The sequence below is a fragment of the Limanda limanda genome, chromosome 11 (assembly GCF_963576545.1).
Source record: "Limanda limanda chromosome 11, fLimLim1.1, whole genome shotgun sequence".
NCBI classification, from domain to species: Eukaryota; Metazoa; Chordata; class Actinopteri; order Pleuronectiformes; family Pleuronectidae; genus Limanda; species Limanda limanda.
Window position 1 is genome coordinate 11,007,958 of NC_083646.1, and position 21,467 is coordinate 11,029,424.

Genomic DNA, 21,467 nt, shown 5'->3' on the forward strand with positions numbered 1-21,467 from the left:
TGAGAGAAATATGGGAGAGGAAAGGTGTTTGCGGCGCGTATGAGCCATAATGTGTACAAAGAAATCGGAAAAATGAAAAATAATAAACAACACATTGTTTTCAGTGACATCTCAACTTGGAAGAACACAAAAAAGAGAGACAGGCCAGGTAAAAGTAGAGCCCTGGAAGATACATGGTTACAGGAGATGTGCTGATACACATGAAAACAATGGGCTTTTTTAAAATGTCTGCAGGGATAGATAGACACACACAGAGAGAGAGAGAGGGTGAGAGAGGGGGGAAGAGATTTGGAGATGTAGAGATAAAAAAAAGGGAGGTATAGATGGGGCTGATTGGCGCAGGTAGCGGGATGCGACGGAGGAAGTGCTGGAGATAGGGACCGGAGAAAGTGATAGAGGAAAGGAAAGAAGAAAAAAAAAAAAAAACAACGGAACATTTTTTTAGACAGGCAGCAGGGAAGGGAGGGGAGGAGAGAGAGGGAAAGAGAGAGAGAGAGCGAGAGAGGAGAGGAGAGCGCGTGTGTGCGTGTGTGTGTGTGTGTGTGTGTGTGTGTGTGTGTGTGTGTGTGTTTTTATGAATGAAGTGAGTCACTGCCGATGTGTCATAGGCCCGACGTCTTTATAAAGGAAGTTTTAAACAAGCCTAAACACTTCACTGCGCGCAAAATATTGGACTTACCACACTCGCATCCTCTCTCTCTCTCCTCTGCACTCCTGTTGCCTCTCTCTCTCCCTCTCTCTCCACGCTGCCTGTCAGTGTCTCTCAGCCTCCTCCATAAAGAACCACAGGGGCTCATCTCCAAACTCTGCTTTTTAAAGACAGAAAGTTTGACTTTGACACTTTCTCTCTTACTCTCTCTCTCTCCGGTGGGAGCTCCAGCCATCACTGTGCTCTCTCTCTCTCCCTCTCATTCATTCTGTCCTGACAACTGTCTGAAGAAGAAGAAGAAGAGGAAGACAAGAAGAAGAAGGGACCGGAGCACGTGACAACATCCGGACAGCTCAATTTATTTATTGTATTTCTATTTATTTATTTATCCACGTCTGTCTGCTATTGGAGACCAATATGAAATGTAAGTGATTTTTTTTTATTGGATTTTATTCTCCAATGTGTCCAGTTATGTTTTTAATATGATTAAATTGTACTTTTATGATATTTATGTAACTTTTATATGGAAGCTATACTATCTTCCCTGTACAAGTATTCATCATTTATTAATTTCTAAACAAGTCAGGACTTTGCTGATAATGCTGATGATCCTTGGAGCACAGGCAGCTTTATTCCCCACAAGCTGTTGAAGTTGCACAGGCACAAGGCGCTCGGATGCTCCTGCTGTGTTATTTTGGCTGCGATTCTTGTGGTTCACCTGTAATTACCGAGCATTCATCATTTCAACACCGCTGTGGTTCCCTTTTAATACTTTACCTTGTATTTGAACTTGAAAGGGGGCAGAATGAATGAGCTTACTGTTAAGAGTCGACTTGGCCTGGTCTATATAATTTATACCACCAACTCGCGCACACCTATCCAGTTGCAGGTGTGACAATCCGCTGCATTCATCGCATTGCTTATGGTGAAGGAGCGATGCTGATATTCAGTGTCAGGGCCCGGCTTTTAATGATTTAATTATTTTGCGTTCAGCCTGTGAAAACATGACTCTGACACTGAAGCTCTTCAGGACTCCTCTGCCAAGTCTGGAGCTATTGTTTATATTATGGTGCAATATCTTCCCCCTAGAACTGACAGCCGTGGCCTGAGGTCATTATCATCATGGCGAGATGACAGCGCCTTTCCACTAATTGCTTCCGTTTTGCTCTGCTCCTACAGTGCTGCTCGACTCCTCCTCATCTCTCCTCTTCTCGCTGCTATTGGCTCAGCTGCCAGTGTTTACGTCTGCCTTTCCAGCACCACATCGGCGGCCCACTGACATGGATAAGCTGTCCAATCAGACCAAAAACCTAATGAAGCTCACCCAGGAACTGCTGGTAAGTGAATATGATGCTGTCCTAATGATAACCAGCCTCAGCATCCGATTGGTGGAGACACTAATGAGTGCCACAGGTCATTCTGTGCTAATTGAATTGTTAGTGTGAGGGCGGGAGAGGATGCTGGTCATTGCACCACAGCCTGCCATGACAGATCTCTCCCTAATTGGATTTTGGTGGTGATGCTACTTTGCAGTTTAGTTAACCCCCAAACCACTTTAACTTTGCATCGTGCAATGTAGTGGAAACTCTGTTTTGCTAAATTACACCAGGTTTGCTCAGGACTTCAGTCAGACTTAAGCTGCTTTCATTAATGACACACTGGCAGGAGTCCGTCTGCATGCTTGGATCAGGGCAGCAAAAGCCCCAGGGCTGATTTTGACCGAGTGATCTCACTTTTAATCCACACCGGACTCCAAAGGGAGGGGAGGTCTGACTCAGCAGCCTCCTGGTCTGTTCGGTCACCTGACTGAAGGCAGCAGCATGAAGATTGGCCAATCAAGACTCACGGAATTTAGTAGAATTAACACCTATTTAAAGTGATGGTTAAGACATGACATGGTGAAAACAAAGTTCTAGGAATCAGTTCAATATCTGAAATGAATACAAACTTACAATTACAAACATGTATCTATATTCAACTAAGGCTGAAGTTCTGAGCATGTCATCTGCAAAGTGACAGCAGAGTGTGCAACATGCCTGTTTATATAGAAACATGTTTGTGTTCTGTTGGTAGACTGCGGAAGAGTCGAGAGTGTTGAAGAAGTTTCTTTTCCTGTGAAATGTGAATCACTTGAATGTACCGTGCCGACAATTCAGGATTGAAATCTTAATTTGTTGACAGACGAGCGGGTATAGGAAAATCAAATTTAAGAACTCAGCCAAGATTTGGCTCCAGCTGGTGATTGTATATCAACACTGTTTTAACAGGTGAAAGAAAAACCAGGATCATATCTCCGGATCTCTGGTTACACATGACTGATCCGGATTCTATTCTTGCAATATGCAAATCTTTTATCTCATTTGTTCAGGGGATTAAATCAAATTAAATATAGCCGCATACTCTCTCTAGTTTTAACAAGCAGACACTGTTCAGAAAGTGTTTTATAACAATGCCGCAACTCTTTGTGTAGTAGTTGCCTAACCTGGGGTCCAGATATGATATAAGGGTGTTGGGGACAGAAGCAGACAGTGTTCAGTAATGTGGAAGATTCATTTTTCCTTATTGTGTGGAATTTCACTAAAAGGAGGACAGAGTTTGGAAAGATAAATACGATGGGAATCCATGGAAAGTCCCTGAAAAAAGCCTCGAAACTGATGCTTTAAAGGAAGAAAAGTGCGTTTGTGTTTACACATGGGTCTATATAAGTTTTCCGAAGCGCCTGTGTATCTGTGTGAGTGAGTCTGTGTGTATTTGCATGCATACTGTATGAGTGCAAATGTGTCTCCATACGTTTGTGTGTATGCATTTTTGTGGCCGAGTGTGTGTGCATACTCGGCCTGTAAATAGCCACGGTTGTGTAGGTGCAGTGTTTAGTGTTTTGCTTTCGGTCACCACAGCAAAGGGACTTGATAAAAATCACACAAAAAAAAATAGATTTATCACATTCCAGTATTTGCATTCAGGAAGAAAGAAGCTGGATGCTGACTTCTGTCAGGTGAGGTCATAATCTGGGATGGAGAGAGCAAGAAAAGGGAGGATAAGAGGGAGAATTAAAGGCTGAGAAAGATGGAGCAGAAACCACAAGAGATGAAGAGATCAGAGAGATGACAAGCCGGTGGTGTATGTGTGTGCATGCGTGCACTCGTGCATGTGAGGTTGCATGTGCTTGTGCACCTGGTGTGAGAGAGAGAGAGAGAGGGGAGCAGAGGAGAAGAAGCAAGGGATGGAAGAGGACAAAGGCAACAGAGACAAAACAGTTGACCACAAACATAAGTGAGCTCTTACCAAAGGCTGATGGAGCGACATGAGAGACAAAGCAACACATTCATCTCCGAAAACATCAGCACAAACAACTGTGGAGCAAGGAAAAACAGCACAACAGGTTTAGGAAGCATTAAGCACACACAACCTGTTTATACAAATCATTTCTCAGCACTCGTCACCATCCTGATGTTGTTATGTTCCCCTGCTGGTTGGAAATGACGCAGGCCAATCGGTCATCGGCATCTCTGTTTATCTCCACTCATTAGTGAATCCGGAAAACATCTTTAAAGCCAAATTGTACGACCGATGAGCCTAACTGCCTTAGTGAAGTAGAATTAAATAGCCCTGGACTCTCAGGTTCTTTATCCCCCCCTGCTGGTCACAATGGGGCCTACTTGTACTGTCTGGACGTAGTTTACGGCACAACTCAATCTGGGCAGCAGGACTGCGTCATTCCATCTTTTTATAGCTGTGACCCTGGAGTTTCCCTACAGTCCTGTGTTGTCTGTCCCACTTGGAGCTTTCTTAGTCACAGCATATGTTGTTATCCTCGCTCCCTGTAGAAAACATCCTGTGGGTTCAGGTCATTTTCTCTTATTGTTGACATTTGGGGAGGCTGAATGTGGGTGAACTCACACTGACCCGATCAACCACACTCCCGGCAGTGAAAGCTACTGTCTCTAAGCACCGAAAACAGTCCGATCCAATCCAATGGAGGTGCCACACTAATACTTTCCTCATGCTGCCGTGACTTGTCTCAGGATGAGTTAAACTGTGCTGCTGCAAATTACTAATGAGCTGCTCTGTGTCTCGTTTTCTCTTTCAGAGGGAGCATGCGTTTGACTCAGAAGTGGAGCCCCACAGGTTCAGGTCCCTGCCAGAAATGAGCAACAGATCAGCCAATGACCTCAACAGTCTTGAGGTAATGCCCCGATAATGTGTGTGTGTGTGTGTGTGCGTGTGTGTGAAGGAAGAGCCGCTGGTCTGTTTCTCTCCAAACATCTTGCCACACCCTTGCTAAGTCTCTAAAGTATGTCTGTGTTGTTTCCAGCTGAAGCCCACACTCTCTCAGCTGCACGCTGACCTGAAGCTGTACGAGCACCACTTTGAGTGGCTGAACAAGGTTTCAAAGAAGCACCATCACCCTGCTGTGCCCAAGCTGGTGGAGATGATCAGAGAAATGAAATCTCTCATCAACCTGCTGCACCGCCAGGTAAAGAGCTTAGTTTCCTTTCTTCTGAAAAATCGATTAAAATAAACATTTAACAAAAAAAAGCCCTATGACGCAATGTTAAAGAAAGTTTGGAGGAGCTTGCTCTCGCTTTTAAATTCCCCTGCGATAAATTAATCATGCCTGTCTTCTTGTCCACAGATGCTGAGAGTTGAAGCGCCGAGGCTGACTCAGGCGGTCCCCTCTCTCCCCCCTCACCTCCCCTATCAGTTCGACGTGCTGCAGTCCAGCCACGAGCTCCTCCAACACTTTAAGCTCTTCTGTGATTGGGCATACAGAGCGTTCGTCAGCCTCAAGCCCAAAGCGACTGCAGTCCAATGATGATCCGAGAACTACTTGGCTGCAGAGCCATGAGGATACATGGAGTCCTGCCTCAGCCAAAAGGGGAACAAGGACCATGTCAGTGTGCACTGCAGTCAACAGCGTCCCTCAAGAGGCCAAAACATCAACCAGTGACATGAGTGTTGAAGAATGTGTCTTTCTACCAGAGCCAATGAGGATGCGCTACACTGCAGCCATTTACGACCATCGAGATTCCCCCATTAAAGCAAACAGCCGGTTTAACTATGATGATCACTTCACCATTCCCCAAACATTCTCCTTAAGGCCTTGTTCATGACCATGTTATTTATGTATTTATTTATTTATTGACTGTCGGTAATTTATTTAATTCTATTTATTTGACGTCGTAATGTGTCACTCTCTTCTTTATTTCTGTATTAACGTGAATTTATTTGCCCGCATCTTTTGTCAACTTTTCTTTTTTTGTAGTGTGTCTCACTGATCCTCAAGACAAACACAGTAGCACTTCCTGAACCTGTAGCTCTGATCATTACTTTTGTTTTAAACTTAACTTAATTTAATTGTATTTCTTCAGCCAATACTTCTTCCTGTAGATGTAGCAAATAGTTTTGCATAGCCAAAGTTTTCACAATCTTATCACTTACAGTGCCCTTAAAATAAACAGTTTAGATGATAAAAGTGTCATTTTCTAACAGTGTTTAACGTATCGTGTATTAACGAACCAATTGGTGGCATGTGAAATTGTTTTAATTTGTTAATGTCAGGATGGTAGTCAAAAAGAAGTCAACTCTTCTACCACAGGCAGAGTTTTTAGGCCTTTTTTCCCCATTCTGCATGAGGAGGCATATTTCACATTGTGGTAAAGTTGTATGAATGTGCCCTGTTGCTGAGCACTGATGGACCTGATTAGATTCTTTGCACAAACTTGTTAGGATTAGCCTCTTGGATGAGAGAGATGCCTGATTTTGAACATGTGGTTTTTGGGGTAGAAAAGTTTGTTTGTTAGTTTTCTTTACTTTAACACCCAAAGCCTTAAAATACTATGTATTGTGACACTATGTTCTGTACAGGTGTACATACATTTACAAGAATGTAAATTGTTGTATACAGTGCTTTGTGTATTATGTTGTTTTCTACAATATAATGTAGTCTGCTTTACCAATTTTATCACTATAATTTTTTGTTAATTCCTATTCTAGTATTTGTAACAGTATTGACTATTTATTTAAGTATCTTGGTGGAACTATTTATTTTGTGCTGCAGCGGAGCAAGTCTCCTGTCTTTTGTACTTTTATACAGTTTTCGATTCTTATTTACTATTTACTATTATTATTATTATTATCATGTTTAAATTATTGTTGTAACATCAAGTTGCGTCTTCCACACACTGATTGGCCTCAATGTGAAATATGTGCCTTGGTGAAATAAATTCTAAAGAATGTGCACAATGGATCTGAGTGTTTCTTTTGATCTGCATGCTCCACATAACCTGCATCATCAACTAGTGGTGGGATGCACCAAATTAACATATTCACTTCAATCAATCAAGTTGGGACTCATAATTTGCCTCATAGGGCTTAATAAGGTGCGACATACTCTGCCCTTAATCCTCGAAAAGGAAATACTACCCAAAAAACCTTTTAGCAGTGGAAAAAAAGAAGGAGTCACAAGTAAGGGAACTCTGTGAGACAGAGGTGCAAAAATAGGTGTGTCAATGATTAAATATTAATACCAAATAAAATGTCTGGCAGAGATGAAGGGAACAATAATTACTGGTATTGCCAGTAATATACAGTAATTAGGGCCCGAACACTGACAGGCACTGACAGACATTGAGGCAAATTAATTGGCTTTTTGAGGGCTTTAACATGCTCAAATTCTTACCAAAATTTTCAGAAAATTAGAAAGTGGTGAAAACGTACTTCTCATTTATTTTCTGTCATTTATCTGTTTTTTTATTTTTTTTTAATTTATAATTTTTTTTAAAATTTTAATAAAAAAAATAATAATATTTACCTCCTGCGCAGAAGCGGACTGCGCCCTTCCTGCACAGTAGCGAACATTCTTCTGAATTCTGAAAATTCATGCAAAACCTTTTAGATTATATTTATCTGTGGATTCTAATGAAGTAAAAGTCAGCTTAAAACAGAGAAGCACTAGTTTACCTTGTTACTGCACTTAAGCTCATTTTTCAGGTCTCTTTACTGAGGTAGATTTATTTTCAGGTCCTCTTTTACTCCACTACATATGGCAATATCTGTATTTAACTTTACTACATCTTTACAAAGCCTCAGATACATGTTCATACTGTTTTTATTTTTTAAAGTAATCAATAATAAGAGGTGGGGCGGAGGGGGGGGGGGTACTGGTTACCATACCTGCAATAATGATGTGGTTCTGGAATTTTCAGTCAGCAAGTTATTTTACTCTTAATATTTTAAGTATATTTAAAAGCAAGTAATTATTCACTTTTACTCGAGTAGAAAAAATACAATTACGTCTATTAATTTGTACTTGTACCTTACATGATGTTAGGTTTCAGTACTTCCATTACCACATGTATAAACTTTGATAGGTGGAACTAAAAGGCAGACACTACGTTACCCAGAAGTCTATGCGCTGGACTCATCATGTAATGAACACAACGCAAAATGATCACGTCTTATACATTATCCGTGAGGCTCCTAAAGTGTTTATATATAATCTAAAATCGCTTTGTGTTCACTTCATGGGGGTGAAATATTGTTTGGGGAAATTAATTTTCAAAACGTCAATCTGTCTGTAGCAGCTACGGACCAATGGGAGCCTCGCATCTACTGGAGCTTGCGGCCAATCGGCGTCCCCGTTCTTAGGAGGCGGCGTCGGGCGGAGAGCTGCTGTTAGTCTGCGCCGTGTTGATTGTTAAGGTTGTGTGGATCGACACTGCGGAACCAGCTCGTCTCCACAACATCAACAATGTGTCTTCTGGATGAGCTGGAGACACGAGGTGAGCGGAGCCGCGGCCCGAACCCATGCACGTCATCACCGGATGTCCACACGGAGACATTCCCCATCGAGGGAGGCTACGTTAGCCTTTAAAACACAGGCCGGGGACCGGTTGTCTTCACGCTGTTAAATGTCCCATTTGTTAGCTTGGTAGCTCGCACTGCTAACTGTAAACACTTGGGATGTGTGGGAGCTTATTGTGTAGCCTAGCTTTAGCCTCTATGTTTTTGTTGCTAGCAAGCACCGCACTGCGGGGACGGGCAGAAAGAGACTGACAGCCAGAGGAGAGACAGCAGGGAGGGAGGGAGGGAGAGAGGGGGAGGCTGGTTTCATGGTGTATGAGGGAGGCAAGGGGGGGAGGCATTTAAAGGGGACACGCTCACAAGGAGTCACCAGGTTCTAGTGCTTGTGTTTGTTTCCATCTCTCTCCATGTCAGACCTCCCCTGAGCTGCCTGCTTGGGATGACAGCTGCTGTGTCCGGGGGAAGGAGTTCATCGAAACACCCAGGAGAAAACATGAAAGCAGGACAAGTGGAAGGAGGAGACGCCATGACAACGCACCACAAGTGATCCCCACGCCACGCTTTCTCGGGAACACCCTCATGGCTGACTCGGTGGCCTTGGTGGTCCCGTCGGAGCTGCAGCATCAGTCCGCCGCCTCGCTCTCTCCCTTTCCGTCCCTGCTCGGCTCAGGAGAGGAGGACGAGCAGGACAGAGGCGAGCTGGAGGAGGGGGACAAGGAGGTGATGGAGGGAGGAGAGGAGGTGGTCCTGGACATGGTGACGTCTTCTGTGTCGGGTCCAGCCCTGCAGCCAAAGCAGTCAGAGCATCCCTTCCAGTGTCTGGACTGTGGCAAGAGCTTCAGGTGGTCCTCCCGGCTGACGCACCACCAGCGCAGCCACAACAATGAGAGACCCTACCGTTGTAACCTCTGTCCCAAGGCCTTCAAGGGCTCCTCCGCTCTGCTCTACCACCAACGGTAGAGCTTCACAATACTCAGTCAATCAATCAATCAATCAATCACATTTTATTTGTATAGCCCATATTCACAAATCACAATTAGTCTCATAGGGCTTAAGAAGAGTCCTCAGAGAGAGCCACATATGAGGGCACGGACCGAGGAGTAATATACACATCAACGAAATAACAGTTTACAACATTTATAAGAAGAAACAGTTAGTCACATAATGGAGTAAGTGTCTTAGGATCAGGAACCACATGCCGCCAGGATCAACAATCCATCATCATGATCCACCACCATCTGTCTGATCGGCAATACTGCGACTTGCTATTGCAGTATTTGTGTAATGGAAAAAAAAATGATTTTCACCAAACACACATTGGAAACAAAATGTTACAAAAGTGTTCTGTATGGGAGCTACCTCATCGACGGAGCGTTTGTAACACACATTAACATGTAGATACAGTGTGTGTGGAAACTTTTAAGCAGCCATCATTTGGCCAAAGGCTTAAGATACAGATACTTATCTTTCAACAAGTCCTCTAAATATTCAACATTGAGAAAGGATGTACTGTCAATGCATCAGGGTGGTCAGTGATTTAACATGACGGAGAGTGATCATGAACTATAAATACTGTATGGGAGTGATACTATATAGTGTGTGGCCTGGTTGTTTCCATTTTCCAGACACAGCACTTCTGTATTCGGAAATGTTAAGGTTCTCGAAGAAGTGAATGGGATGGGGATGGAATATTGGCAAGGCAGAAGTCTAATGTGAGCATATCTTTAACAGCCAGTGAGCAGTATATTATTCAAAGAAATACCCAAAACAAATACTGGATTCACCTCAGCTTTACTCATAATCTGTCTAATTTCAGTTTAACAGGAAACTGAGGGTAGATTAATATCTGAATCTATTACATACCATTTTGCAACTACTGTATAAAAGTATATTGCAATAGAGATAATTGCCATTTATTTGTATCTTAATTATGTGTCACACATTTATTAATTGTACTTAATGAATAGTTCTGTCCTCTTAAATTGTAGTTTTTCTTCTGCAGGTCTCACTCAGGGGAGAAGCCTTACAAATGTCAGGACTGTGGGAAAGCCTTCAAACGCTCCTCTCTGCTCCAGGTGAACTGTCAAACTAAGTCATGTTACACAAAAGGAAAGACTAAAGTTTCGATAGGGATTTTTACATCTTTGTCTCTGTATTTCTCCAGGTCCATCAGAGTGTCCATACTGGAGTTCGTACCTTCTTGTGCCCCTATTGCCCACTGACCTTTAAGTGGAGTTCTCACTACCAGTATCACCTGCGCCAGCACACTGGGGAATGCCCATATCCCTGTGACACTTGCCCCAAGGCCTTCAAGAACTCCAGCAGTCTGCGGCGTCACAAGAACGTCCATCTTGGTCTCAAGCCGTACACCTGCTCAGTGTGTAACAAATCCTTCACTCAGTCCACCAACCTAAGGCAGCACATGAGGATACACACAGGCGAGAGGCCGTACGTCTGTGGTGAGTGCGGACGCAGCTTCACACATTCATCGAACCTGGCTCTGCACAAGAACTCTCACGCACACCTCAACGCGGGAGGGAAGGAGGGAAAGAGAGGAGAGGATGCAAGGAAGGCAAATATGGAGGTGGTGGTGGTAGGGGCAGAGGAAATGACGTCATCCATGTTGACGGACATGGTGGGGTTTGTGAGCCAGGAAGGAACAGATGGGGTGGGGGTGGGGATGGAAGAAGTGTTCCTGTCCACCACCTCGTCCAGCCAGAATCCAACTCTGCTCCGCCAGCTCACCCTGACCTCCTCTGGGGAGGAGATCTGCTCATCCAGGGCCATTGGGACAGAGGTTCACCTGAGCACTGACACCGGGGCCAGTGTCCTGATTTACAGCTGTGGGAGCTGCCAACACAACTTTGGTACACAAACGGACCTGGAAGAGCACCAAGTCATCCACATGGCTCCAGAGGATCACGGTGGAGAGGGGGGGCCTGGGTCAGGGATGGAGGTTGGGGATGGGCTGGTTGGAGCTGGACACCTGCTGGCTGACTTTGAGGAGGTGGTGGAGACTACCACAGTGGTGGAAAATGGACACGCAACAGAGGTGCTGCTTGGACTGACAGAGGTCACAGATAACAGCAATACAGTAAGTGAAGTGGGATCAAATGGATGAATGCAGGAAGAGACAAATAAGACAATATAATTTTTAATAAAGGGAAACAATTAAATGACTTGCAGTATCTAGACAGGGAATCAGGCCACCGGGAGTTTAATGTTACATCTGTATCGGGCCCATTGATGGCTGTTTATCCTGCTTATGTATGTGTCATCTATCCACCAAGCAATATTCATGAAATACAGACAGAAACATGGCAACAGCTGTGGATGAGATCAACACACATGAAGAAATCTATGTTGATTGACCTATTGTCAGCCATCATAAACATAAAATCAGGCAAAGTATTTGGCCAAAGTGTGACCTGGAACAGAGTGACAATACACACATCCTTCTATATAATCTTAATTCATATAAAACTGGAGGGGGGGCTTGGAGAATGCATAGCTCTGCCAAGGCTGACTCTCTATCCTGCCATTTTAAAGGAAGTGATTGATCCCCCATTTACCTGGATCCACTTCATAATATAAAGGGTTCTTTCTTGGGTCACTCCGCACCCCTGGAGAGAAATTGGTTCAATATTCTTTGCATAATTCAGCGAACCAACTAGTGAACAGACAAGCATTTCTGAAGGGAAACATAACCTCCTCCGTGGTGGTAAAAATGTATTCTCTAAAATGAGTGAGTTGAAACTGCAGAAATGTTTCTGATATGTTTTACTTCCTTTGGTTTATTGTCAGAATGTGGGCACCACCCAGGCCCAGTTTGACCTGCTGCAGAGCTTCACCGAGGTGACTCAGAGCTCTGAGGCCGTTCAGCCAGAGGACAGAACCACATGGGCAGGGCTGTCATGTGGCTACTGCAATAAGACCTTCAAGACCACTGGAGGCCTCAACAGACACGTTTCACTGGTGAGAATGACTTGTGAATGTAATTACTCCACCACTATCGCTGTTGTGCAGATTATCCGTCCTCACAATAACCTCTATCTTCTGTGCGCCCTTTTTGTTTGTCCAGATGCACGCACTTTCATCACAGTCCCGCTCGCAGTTCAGCTGCTCCGCCTGCGACCGCTCCTTTCCCCTTCTCTCCTCACTCCTCACCCACCAGCACTCGCACACCCCCGAGCAGCGTCTCCTGGCTGAGGCAGAAGCGGAGATCGTGTGCCCTGCGTCCCTCTCCCTGTCTATCCCTCTGCCTTCCTCTCCCAGCCAAGCTGACAAGCACCAGGAGGGCCCGAGGGAGATCCACGTCGACATCATTACCGTCGGCGAGGAGCATGACGAACAGCCAGCTAAACCGGCCAAAGCCACCAAAAAGACAGGAGTCAGCAAGAGCACTCCTGCTGGAGGTAAAGGCATTTTGATAACAGAAGAGACACAAACTGCATTTTGACATCAAGGCAATGGAGATTCTTATTTAATTCTCTCCATCTGTACTGGTAATTCTATTAATGAGAGACCATCCACGCTAAATTCAGAATCAGAGTGCATGAAACATTTCTAGCAACCAGGGAAGTTGATTTGTGTCCTTAAGATAGGTTAACACGTAAGAGGTTTCTTTTTACTGTGATAATTACTACACTGGTTTTCACAAATGTGTCACTGTTCCCACACGGTCACTCAGAGAGGCCATACCGCTGTTCAGAGTGCGGAAAAGCCTTCAAGGGTTCATCTGGGCTAAAGTACCACATGAGGGATCACACTGGGGAAAGGCCCTACCGCTGCACCGAGTGTGGAAAGAGCTTCAAAAGGTCGTCACTGCTTTCAATCCATCAGAGGGTAAGACTCAGTCTCACACCAGCTTAAGTTCCAAGTGACAGATCCATGATTTGGGAGCTGACCTTCATGATTTCGTCATAGTGGAACTCCACATTTCTCCACTTTACTGGGGTTGTGGCTCTTCAGTATAGCACACACCCCTGCAGATGAATGCAGTCTACAAAAGACAAATCCAAACAGCAATAAAACAGAAAACTCCGCAATTACAGCACTCTTGTGGCTGTATTTTAATGTCCCCTTGCTGGCTGCCACTCATGGGCTGCATTTAGTTCCTGCATTGGAAGAAACGGAACTGAAGGATTTTTCTGTTTCAAAGCATTCTTTGTGAATTGTGCTCATTACACACACACAAAATTATTAATGTTAACAAATGTTAAAGTAACCCCACCATAGATTTGCTGCAGATATGCCGGATATGTGCCGTGATTATAACTTAGAATCTTGAATTATTTAAAGTTTGTCTTTCCTTGTGAACACTGACATATTCTTACATAATTCCAATTTTTAAAAAAAAACATTTAAATGTCCTTTACACTTTACCCAGGTCCACACCGGTGTGCGGGCGTTCCAGTGCCCTCACTGCCCTCTCACTTTCAAATGGAGCTCTCACTACCAGTACCATTTGCGACAGCACACTGGTGAGAGGCCATATGTGTGTAAGGAGTGCGGCAAGTCCTTCAAGAACACCAGCTGTCTGCGTCGACACAGTCAGATGCACACTGGACTGCGGCCTCACATCTGCTCCATCTGCTCCAAGTCCTTCTCCCAAACATCAAACCTCAAACAGGTCAGTGCAGCCTCTAAAGATTCAGCTGTGAACTCTCAGATTTGTCTTATCTTACAAACTGTTCTTGTAATATCTCTTCCTTCTTCTCTTGTTGTTATTTCTCTGAGAGCAGCATGAACGCACCCATTCCGGGGAGAGACCCTTCCAGTGCACACACTGCAATAAAAGCTTTACACACTCCTCCAACCTTCAGCTGCACCTTCGCACACACTCCTCACGCAAGGACTTCAAATGCCCGTACTGCTCCAAAGAGTTTGTCATGCACTCCTACTTGCAGAGGCACATCCGCACCCATGGCAGCACCGTGCCCCTGCCCTGCCCTGGTGGTGGAGGTCAGGACGGTGTGGCAGTGAATGCCAGTGTCGGAGGAGTAACCACCACCACCACCCTGCTCAACCCCATCACCCTGGAAGCCTCAGGAAACAATAGCAGCTTGATTGTGTCCCAGCCAGCACTTAATATCCCCCCCAACACCTCCCAGCACTACTTCATGATTCAGACAGTCAGTGGCCTGCAGCTCATTCCTCTGTCATCCCCTGCACCTCCACCCCCTCCTCCTCCGCCACCGCCTCCGTCCCAGACCCAAAACTTCCTCCTCCTGCAGTGCCCCTCCAATAATGGCAGCCAGTCCAGCTTGATTCTTGTCCCCACAACAAACAACCATCCACCAGCTCCGGAGCCTCAGACTCTTCCTGTACTCCAGACAATCCAAGCACTCCAGCCCGTCCTAAACCAAACACAGACTCAGATACCCCATTATCCAACTGTATCGCAGCAACAGCAGCAGACCAGGATCATAATCACCAACAGCAACAACAATGCAAACACTCCTGTTGCCACGCCAACGCACACCCTGTCAACGAACTCCCTACTCACTAAGCCCATATTAGGGAAAAGCACACGGACAGCACGGAGCAGACGGGGACGCAAACCAAAAGTTATTCTTCAGAAGAATGAAACGGCTCCTGTCAGTCAAACTACAGGTGGAGCTTTGTCAGCAACAAACTGTAACGTGACACAAAGTTTCACACAGACATCTGCTGCAAACACTAATACAGAGACTTCATCATCTGTAGCCACTGTTTCCTTGTCAACACCTTGCACTACAATCTCAACATTTCCATCCTCCACCTCTGTAGTCCACACAGTGGACACCTCAGGGCCCCCATCAGCTGTTACTGTGGTTACACCAGCCACCACATTAGCCACAGCATCAGTTTCTACTCCTATCCAGAAACCTCATACCACTGTTGGGCAAATGAGGACAAGGCAGACCGTGACAGGGAAACAGTTTGTGCTGTGCTTTGATAATGAAGAACAGGCAAAGGAGGGGCTGAACATGGAGGAGGGTGGGGAGTCTTACGTGTTACAGTTTGAAGGGGACGCATCAACTGAGGCAGGCGATGGGGGAATGGGTGGAGAGGGAAAGTCACTCGTGCTTCAGTTTAAGACCGATGGGCAAGGTGATGAAGGAAAGGGGGAGGATAAGGGAGGGATGATGTCACTTCTGCACAGCTGGGGTGGAGAAAAGCAGGGTACGAGACACCCAGGAGAGGGGAGCAGCCAGGGAGAGTCTTATGTCCTTCACTTTCACACCGAGCCACAGGACAATGGTTCCAGTGGCACTTACAGCCAAGGGCAAGAAAACAGCCTGCAGCTTTCCTGCACACAAACCCAAGGTCTGGGGCCCCTGGACGGGCAGGAGATGGTGTTTGAACTCGGGGGTGAGACCAAAATGGAGCAGGAAAGTGAGGAGGGCATGCAGATGATAGCCCTGATCGAAGGGGAAGGGGGAATGATGGGGGAGGATGGGGCCGGTTGCAATGATTCCAGCGGTAGGGCTACTGAGGATGGAGGAGCCATGGAAGGTATATTCCAGCTGGAAAATGGGGAGGAAATCGTCATCATCGAGGTCAGCACCAGCGGCTTGAGGGAAGGGAGAATCGAGAGAGGACGGGACGGGGACGTCTCACAAAGCTGTGAGGTCAAATATGAGGCCGCGGCTGACGAGGCAAATGAAAACTCTATGAAGGAACACAACTCTGCAGCCAGCACAGAAGTACAGACACCGGCCGATGACGCAATGAGAAATGGACCTATACCAAGTTCTGAAGAGATGCAGTTCTCTGACTAAAAACAGTGTGCATGTTGTGTGTGTGTGTGTGTTTGTATGGGTGCGTTAATAAATGACTGGCTTGTTTGTGAGCTCAGCGTGTTAGCACTTTAGTCAGGTTGAGTTCTCATGGAACTGAGAGGAGAACATGCAATGAGACGAGGACTCTGTTGTAATACCATGGTGCCACATGTTAGAAATGTTATACATTCGAATAGGCTGTTCATGGTCCTCAGAATATTCCCCCCAAATATTAGTTTGAATGATACTGTCGTTGGCAGTTTGTTTATTATGTCAGTAACTTTGTGAATACATGTTGTAAATGGCCTTTTCTTCTCAACCTTAATAACTAATACTAAGTAATTATGAATAAATTTGTTTTGTCTTACCACTTTGTCATGAGCCTTTTTTTTACTTTCTAACATTTTAGTTTTAGTTTATTACTTCTGTTAAAGGGACTCTTACCTTTGTTGCATTTTTACACTTTTTGTGGATAAGGTTAAATTGGTATTAATAAGGTAATGACACTCTAAAATGCAAGACAGACCCACCAGGAGTTAAAACAAACAATTATTTCACTCTCGTAATATTTAGTGAAAACTTCAACCAATAAAATTCTTCGGACCGAAGGACCTTATTGGCCGACAGACCTGTCTGTTTGCTGCATGGAAACAGACAGGAAGCCCGTCTGCCTCTTGTGGCGCATTCGGGCCCGCGTCATCAAGGCGTGTCCTCAACTATATGGTTTGTTTTGATTCCACGGCAGACAGTAGCGAGTAGCGACCGTAGCGACTGACGATGGTAGACCAAAGTGGTCCACGGCGTACTGAAACAGCCGCTCCCAGGGGGAAAAACAAAAGTTTAAAACACAGCGGATGGGAACGAGGGGGTGGGGCATTGGAGGAAGGCGGGATGATTTGAATGTGCTGTAATTCTCAAATGCAACAAAGGTCCCTTTAAGGAGGTTATTTTTCCATCTGTTTTGTTATTTTGCAGGATTACACAGAAACTACTGGACGGGTTAACACAAAACTTGGCGGAAGGATGTAAAATCGCTCAGGGGAATAACTTGTTACATTTTGGTGTCGTTCTTTTTTCATTATTTTGGTTTCTCAGAGAATATGCATGCATCCTGATGATAAAAACTCATATTTAGGAGGTTGGAGTTGATCAGTATTGTGACGACCCTCCACTCCACTAGGGGTCTTCTCTCTTTCAGGTGTCCTGGTGGAGTGATGGGTCATCAGGTCTGATGAGCCACAGCTGTGCCCGGTCTGGTTATATCAGGACGACTCTTCCAGTTCGGGGGGAATCCCTTCCCGGTTGCAGACGGCTGTATTTCACTTGGTTGGTGACTTTGGCTTGTTAAACTTAGTGTTATAATAAATACTTGTTATTTTGTTCATCCCTCGTCCGTCTCCCTCGTTTGTACATTTTGAGGATGGACCAAATGAAAATCTGGATCTAGTGGATTTAAAATATCTTCATGGGGGGGGGGGGGGGGGTACTCTTTTTCTCCAGCTGTTGTATGGTAACAAATGGGCCTCGAAGCCTGCCACTATCTTCAATGACAAGCTGAGATAAAGGAAATGTAGCAATGCGGCAAAACATTAACTGTTTTAACAGATAAGACAAGATAAACTTAATTTATCCCTCAGTATATCCAAGTGAATATGGAGGATTTTGATGTGTTTCCATATCTGTCAATTTCTTGAGAAATGATCCATGGGTCTTGACGGGGGAAAAATCAGGCAGGTTTAGGTGGTTGGGATGGATGAATGAACATTTTGGTGCAGATCTGGACGTAGTAGATTTGAGCTAATTTCATAGGGGGGGCGTCGTGTTTTTATATGGTTACAAACAGAAACATGCAACTACCACCACTGAGAAGAGATACAATCATAAAGGCATATTAAAATCATAAAAGTCATACATTAGTTTAGCATATCTTTCACTGATTCAGATGAATAATGAGATCTATAAGTTTTATTTCGAAATAATTCATAATCCAACAAAAATCTGGCATATATATATATAAAGTATTATCTATTCGTGTGTGTGTAGTACCATAATAATCCACCGTAGTTGGAGCGCTGTTGGCGATTCACTTGGGGTTTCCGCCGTACGGATTGTACGTACGCAAACGGCGTAGATCGACACACTGAAGATATGTAACGTGACCACGAATCTGAGTACATTTGTTTTCAGAATCCCTCTTTCTACGCAAGAAACGTCTCTGTGGTCATTTCACCCAAACGTGCTGAAGCTGCACGGACACGACCACCGACACAGACCCGTCCCGTTCGGATTCACCTGCTGGGTTAACGCAGGAGGTAAGAGGGGCCAGGGGGGGGGTTCAGGGTAGAACCGAGGGGTGCACATGTGTTAGGGGGTCGCAGCCCGTCGGGATCACCTTACAAGGATCGGAACCAGGTCGCTAGCTTTCGACTTTAGCTCTGGTGCTCCTGAGGATGGAAACACAGTGTTGTGCATTGTGCAAACACAGAAGCGGGGTCGACACATGCATGCAACAAATCCTCCATAATCCCCTTCTGTCTGTGCTGTTCTGTGGCCGGTGTGGGTGTGATGCCTCTGCACACTGCTACTGACTCACTGGATGTGGAGTCCACTGCATTGCATAATAAGATTTGCCAATGTTGTAAAAACACTGGCATCACAGTGTCACTTTATCTGCAGGATTTTTAAGTATCAAACATCCCAGAGCTGTATTTTATACGTATAAATATAAACAATGGCATCCTCTGGTCCATTCACTGTTCTCCTGTGTTTGTAGGTTCCCTGTGCAGAGGGTGTGGATGTTGGTGTTTGCACCTCACTGTGTGTAGAGGACCACAGGCCGGTCTCATCATGGTGAGGCTGGAGCTGGATAAGATGGCGATGAGGAGGATGAAGGAGGACGACATTGAGACAATCAAGGCCCTCATCAAGGTTCGTACAACGTATTCAGATCAGGCTTTTGGGACATTCATCTGAACTGATTGGAAATGAACGTGTGTCCTTTGGGGCTTTGTGTACGGTGGCTGAGAGAGCTCAAATTAAGAAAACACAGGCAAATAGATAAAAACAAGTGCAAATGAAGAAAACAACTTCATCACATTGGCGACATGCGCTGCAAAAAGTCACAACATATGCAAATACAGAAACACGCTGCAAATTAAGAAAACAACAACCGAAATGTTGGCCCCAAAACTGGTTGAAGCTGGTTGTAGTTCAACGCTTTGTATTTCTATTTATTACATTTTTTAACTTGCTTCAATTTGTCTTTCCAGGAGGGCTGCGAGGGCACAGAAAACCGTCTCATCCTCCACGTCCTCACTCGTCCGCTCTGCCTCTTCATCTTGGCCATTTTCTCCTCCATCCTGCGCTGCATCGTCCACTCCTTTATCCTGGCCCTCGCTATTCCCGTCTTCCTGCTAATTATCTTTCTCAAAATCAGCATGCCGCGGTCCACGGGGGTTCTGGGCAGCAGCCGGCCCTCCTGGGACTACGTGGGCAGCAGCTACCGGGGGGTGCAGGACGAGACGCTGCAGAATCCCTATTCTAGGATCAGCGGCAAAACAACACTGACAAAAAAGGTGAGTGTGCTGGTTTGCCAGGGATGTTATTTCATGCTTAATTGTTGCATTTGTTGCAGCCTTATAATCAAATGTCTCTTCTTCAGCCAAGATCCAGAATCGGAACCAAAGACAAGGAAAAGGACAAGGACAAGGAGGTGTCGCCAGAGAAGATCACCCCCGAGCGGGAGAAGGCAGCAGGACAGGTGTGGGTGGCGGACTGCGATGGGGAGATCCTGGGCTGCATCTTCCGGGAGAGTGAGACGCGAGCGGGCATCAGGAGGATCTGCCGGGTGGTGACAGGCAGCTGGTACCGCAAGGAGGGCCTGGGTCGGATGCTGGTCCACAGTCTGGAGCAGAGAGAGAGGGCGGCCGGGGCGCACAGAGTGTATGCACATGTCCCCTACCCCTCTCAGCTGGGGGAGGTGTTCTTCAAGAAACTGGGATATCACCAGCTCGGGCACGGGGCTGATGAGGAAGACGAGGAGGAGATGAAGCTGGAGAAGCCGGAGAGAGGCTTTATGGGATACCCCCTCACAAAGGTGTTTTACAAAGACTTGTGATTGAGTGATGATTGACTCATGATGTGAAGAAAGAGGCCATGAGCGCAAGCTGTGGATATCTGCTGTGTCATGTGTGGAATTTTGTTTAAGTTAATAATTTATTGAGTATTTGTGTTATTTATGCCCGTATTTATTTAATGTTTGTGTTGCTTGTACCTTTTTTTGTTTTCATCATCGAAAGCACAATTTGTCCATTTAAACAAAACAAATTATTATTTAAGAAATCAAAGATGACATCATGATGCCTCAGGTCTGCTGTTCTCCATCATGAAGTTAAGTATTAATGTGAAATGTCGGCAGAGAAAATGTTTTATCGTAAAACTCATGGTAAATGGGTTTGTGGGCGAACAGAATTGCACCTGTTTCTTTGTCTGTGAAACCTGACAGATGTGTAGGAGGATGCACTGTAACTGTATAGGAAGTGTGTGTGTGTGGTTTTTAAGAACCTGCAGAATTTGTCTATGGCTGCCGCTGCTCTCCCTCATGTGGAGAAAATGACTCGTCAAAAACAGCTCTTCCTCTCTTTCATTTAGATTCTCTTTGTTATATTTTATCATTATTTTATTACCAGGAATATCAGTGACTGAGAATTTCAGATTCTGCATTCATTCATGCTGATCATGACAGTATATGTGTCAGCCATTGAAAAAAAATATTTTACTGCTGAAACATTTGAATAACTGGGTTTGAAATTTCATTTATCATTTTTATTTCCCTTATTTGTCAAAATAGGAGACATTTTATGGTTCTCTCATGAATGTGTTTTTATATCACTGTAAACATTACGGTTGGACGTGTTTCACACAGAATAAACAATCTTAAGGAATCATATCGGGCTCTTCTGATAGATATTAAATTAACTGATTAACCTTATAGATTAAATAAAATGACAGTAAATGTGTTTTGTGTTTTACAAAATCACACCTACCTAAATCCACTCTGCTATTAGTGTTTCCAAACTCATTTGCACGGCACTTAAAAGCTTTGCAGGGGTATTCTGACTCAGGAACGTGTGTGGTTTGCAGGTAAATGGCACTTTATGTATCTAAGTGGTGGGGAAATGCACACAGCCCGAGTCTGAGGCTAACCTTGATATGGTTAGCAGCCCTCGCGCTTGCATTACAAATCT

At 44.9% G+C, this 21,467-nt stretch overlaps 3 protein-coding genes across 3 annotated transcripts; all 3 read left to right on the forward strand.

Moving 5' to 3' along the window:
* Positions 1-674: 674 nt before the first annotated feature.
* On the forward strand, positions 675-6,668 carry il11a (interleukin 11a). The gene is made up of 5 exons (XM_061080785.1): positions 675-1,073; positions 1,829-1,986; positions 4,740-4,835; positions 4,965-5,126; positions 5,286-6,668. The coding sequence occupies exons 1-5, from the start codon at positions 1,067-1,069 to the stop codon at positions 5,463-5,465; spliced, it is 603 nt and encodes a 200-aa protein (XP_060936768.1). The 5' UTR covers positions 675-1,066; the 3' UTR covers positions 5,466-6,668.
* A 1,675-nt stretch (positions 6,669-8,343) lies between these two features.
* Positions 8,344-16,588, forward strand: znf628 (zinc finger protein 628). Its single transcript, XM_061080691.1, has 9 exons — positions 8,344-8,433; positions 8,870-9,411; positions 10,458-10,530; positions 10,620-11,549; positions 12,260-12,430; positions 12,537-12,870; positions 13,146-13,300; positions 13,845-14,087; positions 14,200-16,588. Exons 1-9 carry the CDS (start codon positions 8,416-8,418, stop codon positions 16,219-16,221), a joined length of 4,488 nt encoding a protein of 1,495 aa, XP_060936674.1. The 5' UTR covers positions 8,344-8,415; the 3' UTR covers positions 16,222-16,588.
* A 1,875-nt stretch (positions 16,589-18,463) lies between these two features.
* On the forward strand, positions 18,464-21,146 carry nat14 (N-acetyltransferase 14 (GCN5-related, putative)). Its single transcript, XM_061081571.1, has 4 exons — positions 18,464-18,533; positions 18,995-19,149; positions 19,491-19,796; positions 19,883-21,146. Exons 2-4 carry the CDS (start codon positions 19,069-19,071, stop codon positions 20,336-20,338), a joined length of 843 nt encoding a protein of 280 aa, XP_060937554.1. The 5' UTR covers positions 18,464-18,533; positions 18,995-19,068; the 3' UTR covers positions 20,339-21,146.
* The last annotated feature ends 321 nt before the right edge of the window (positions 21,147-21,467 follow it).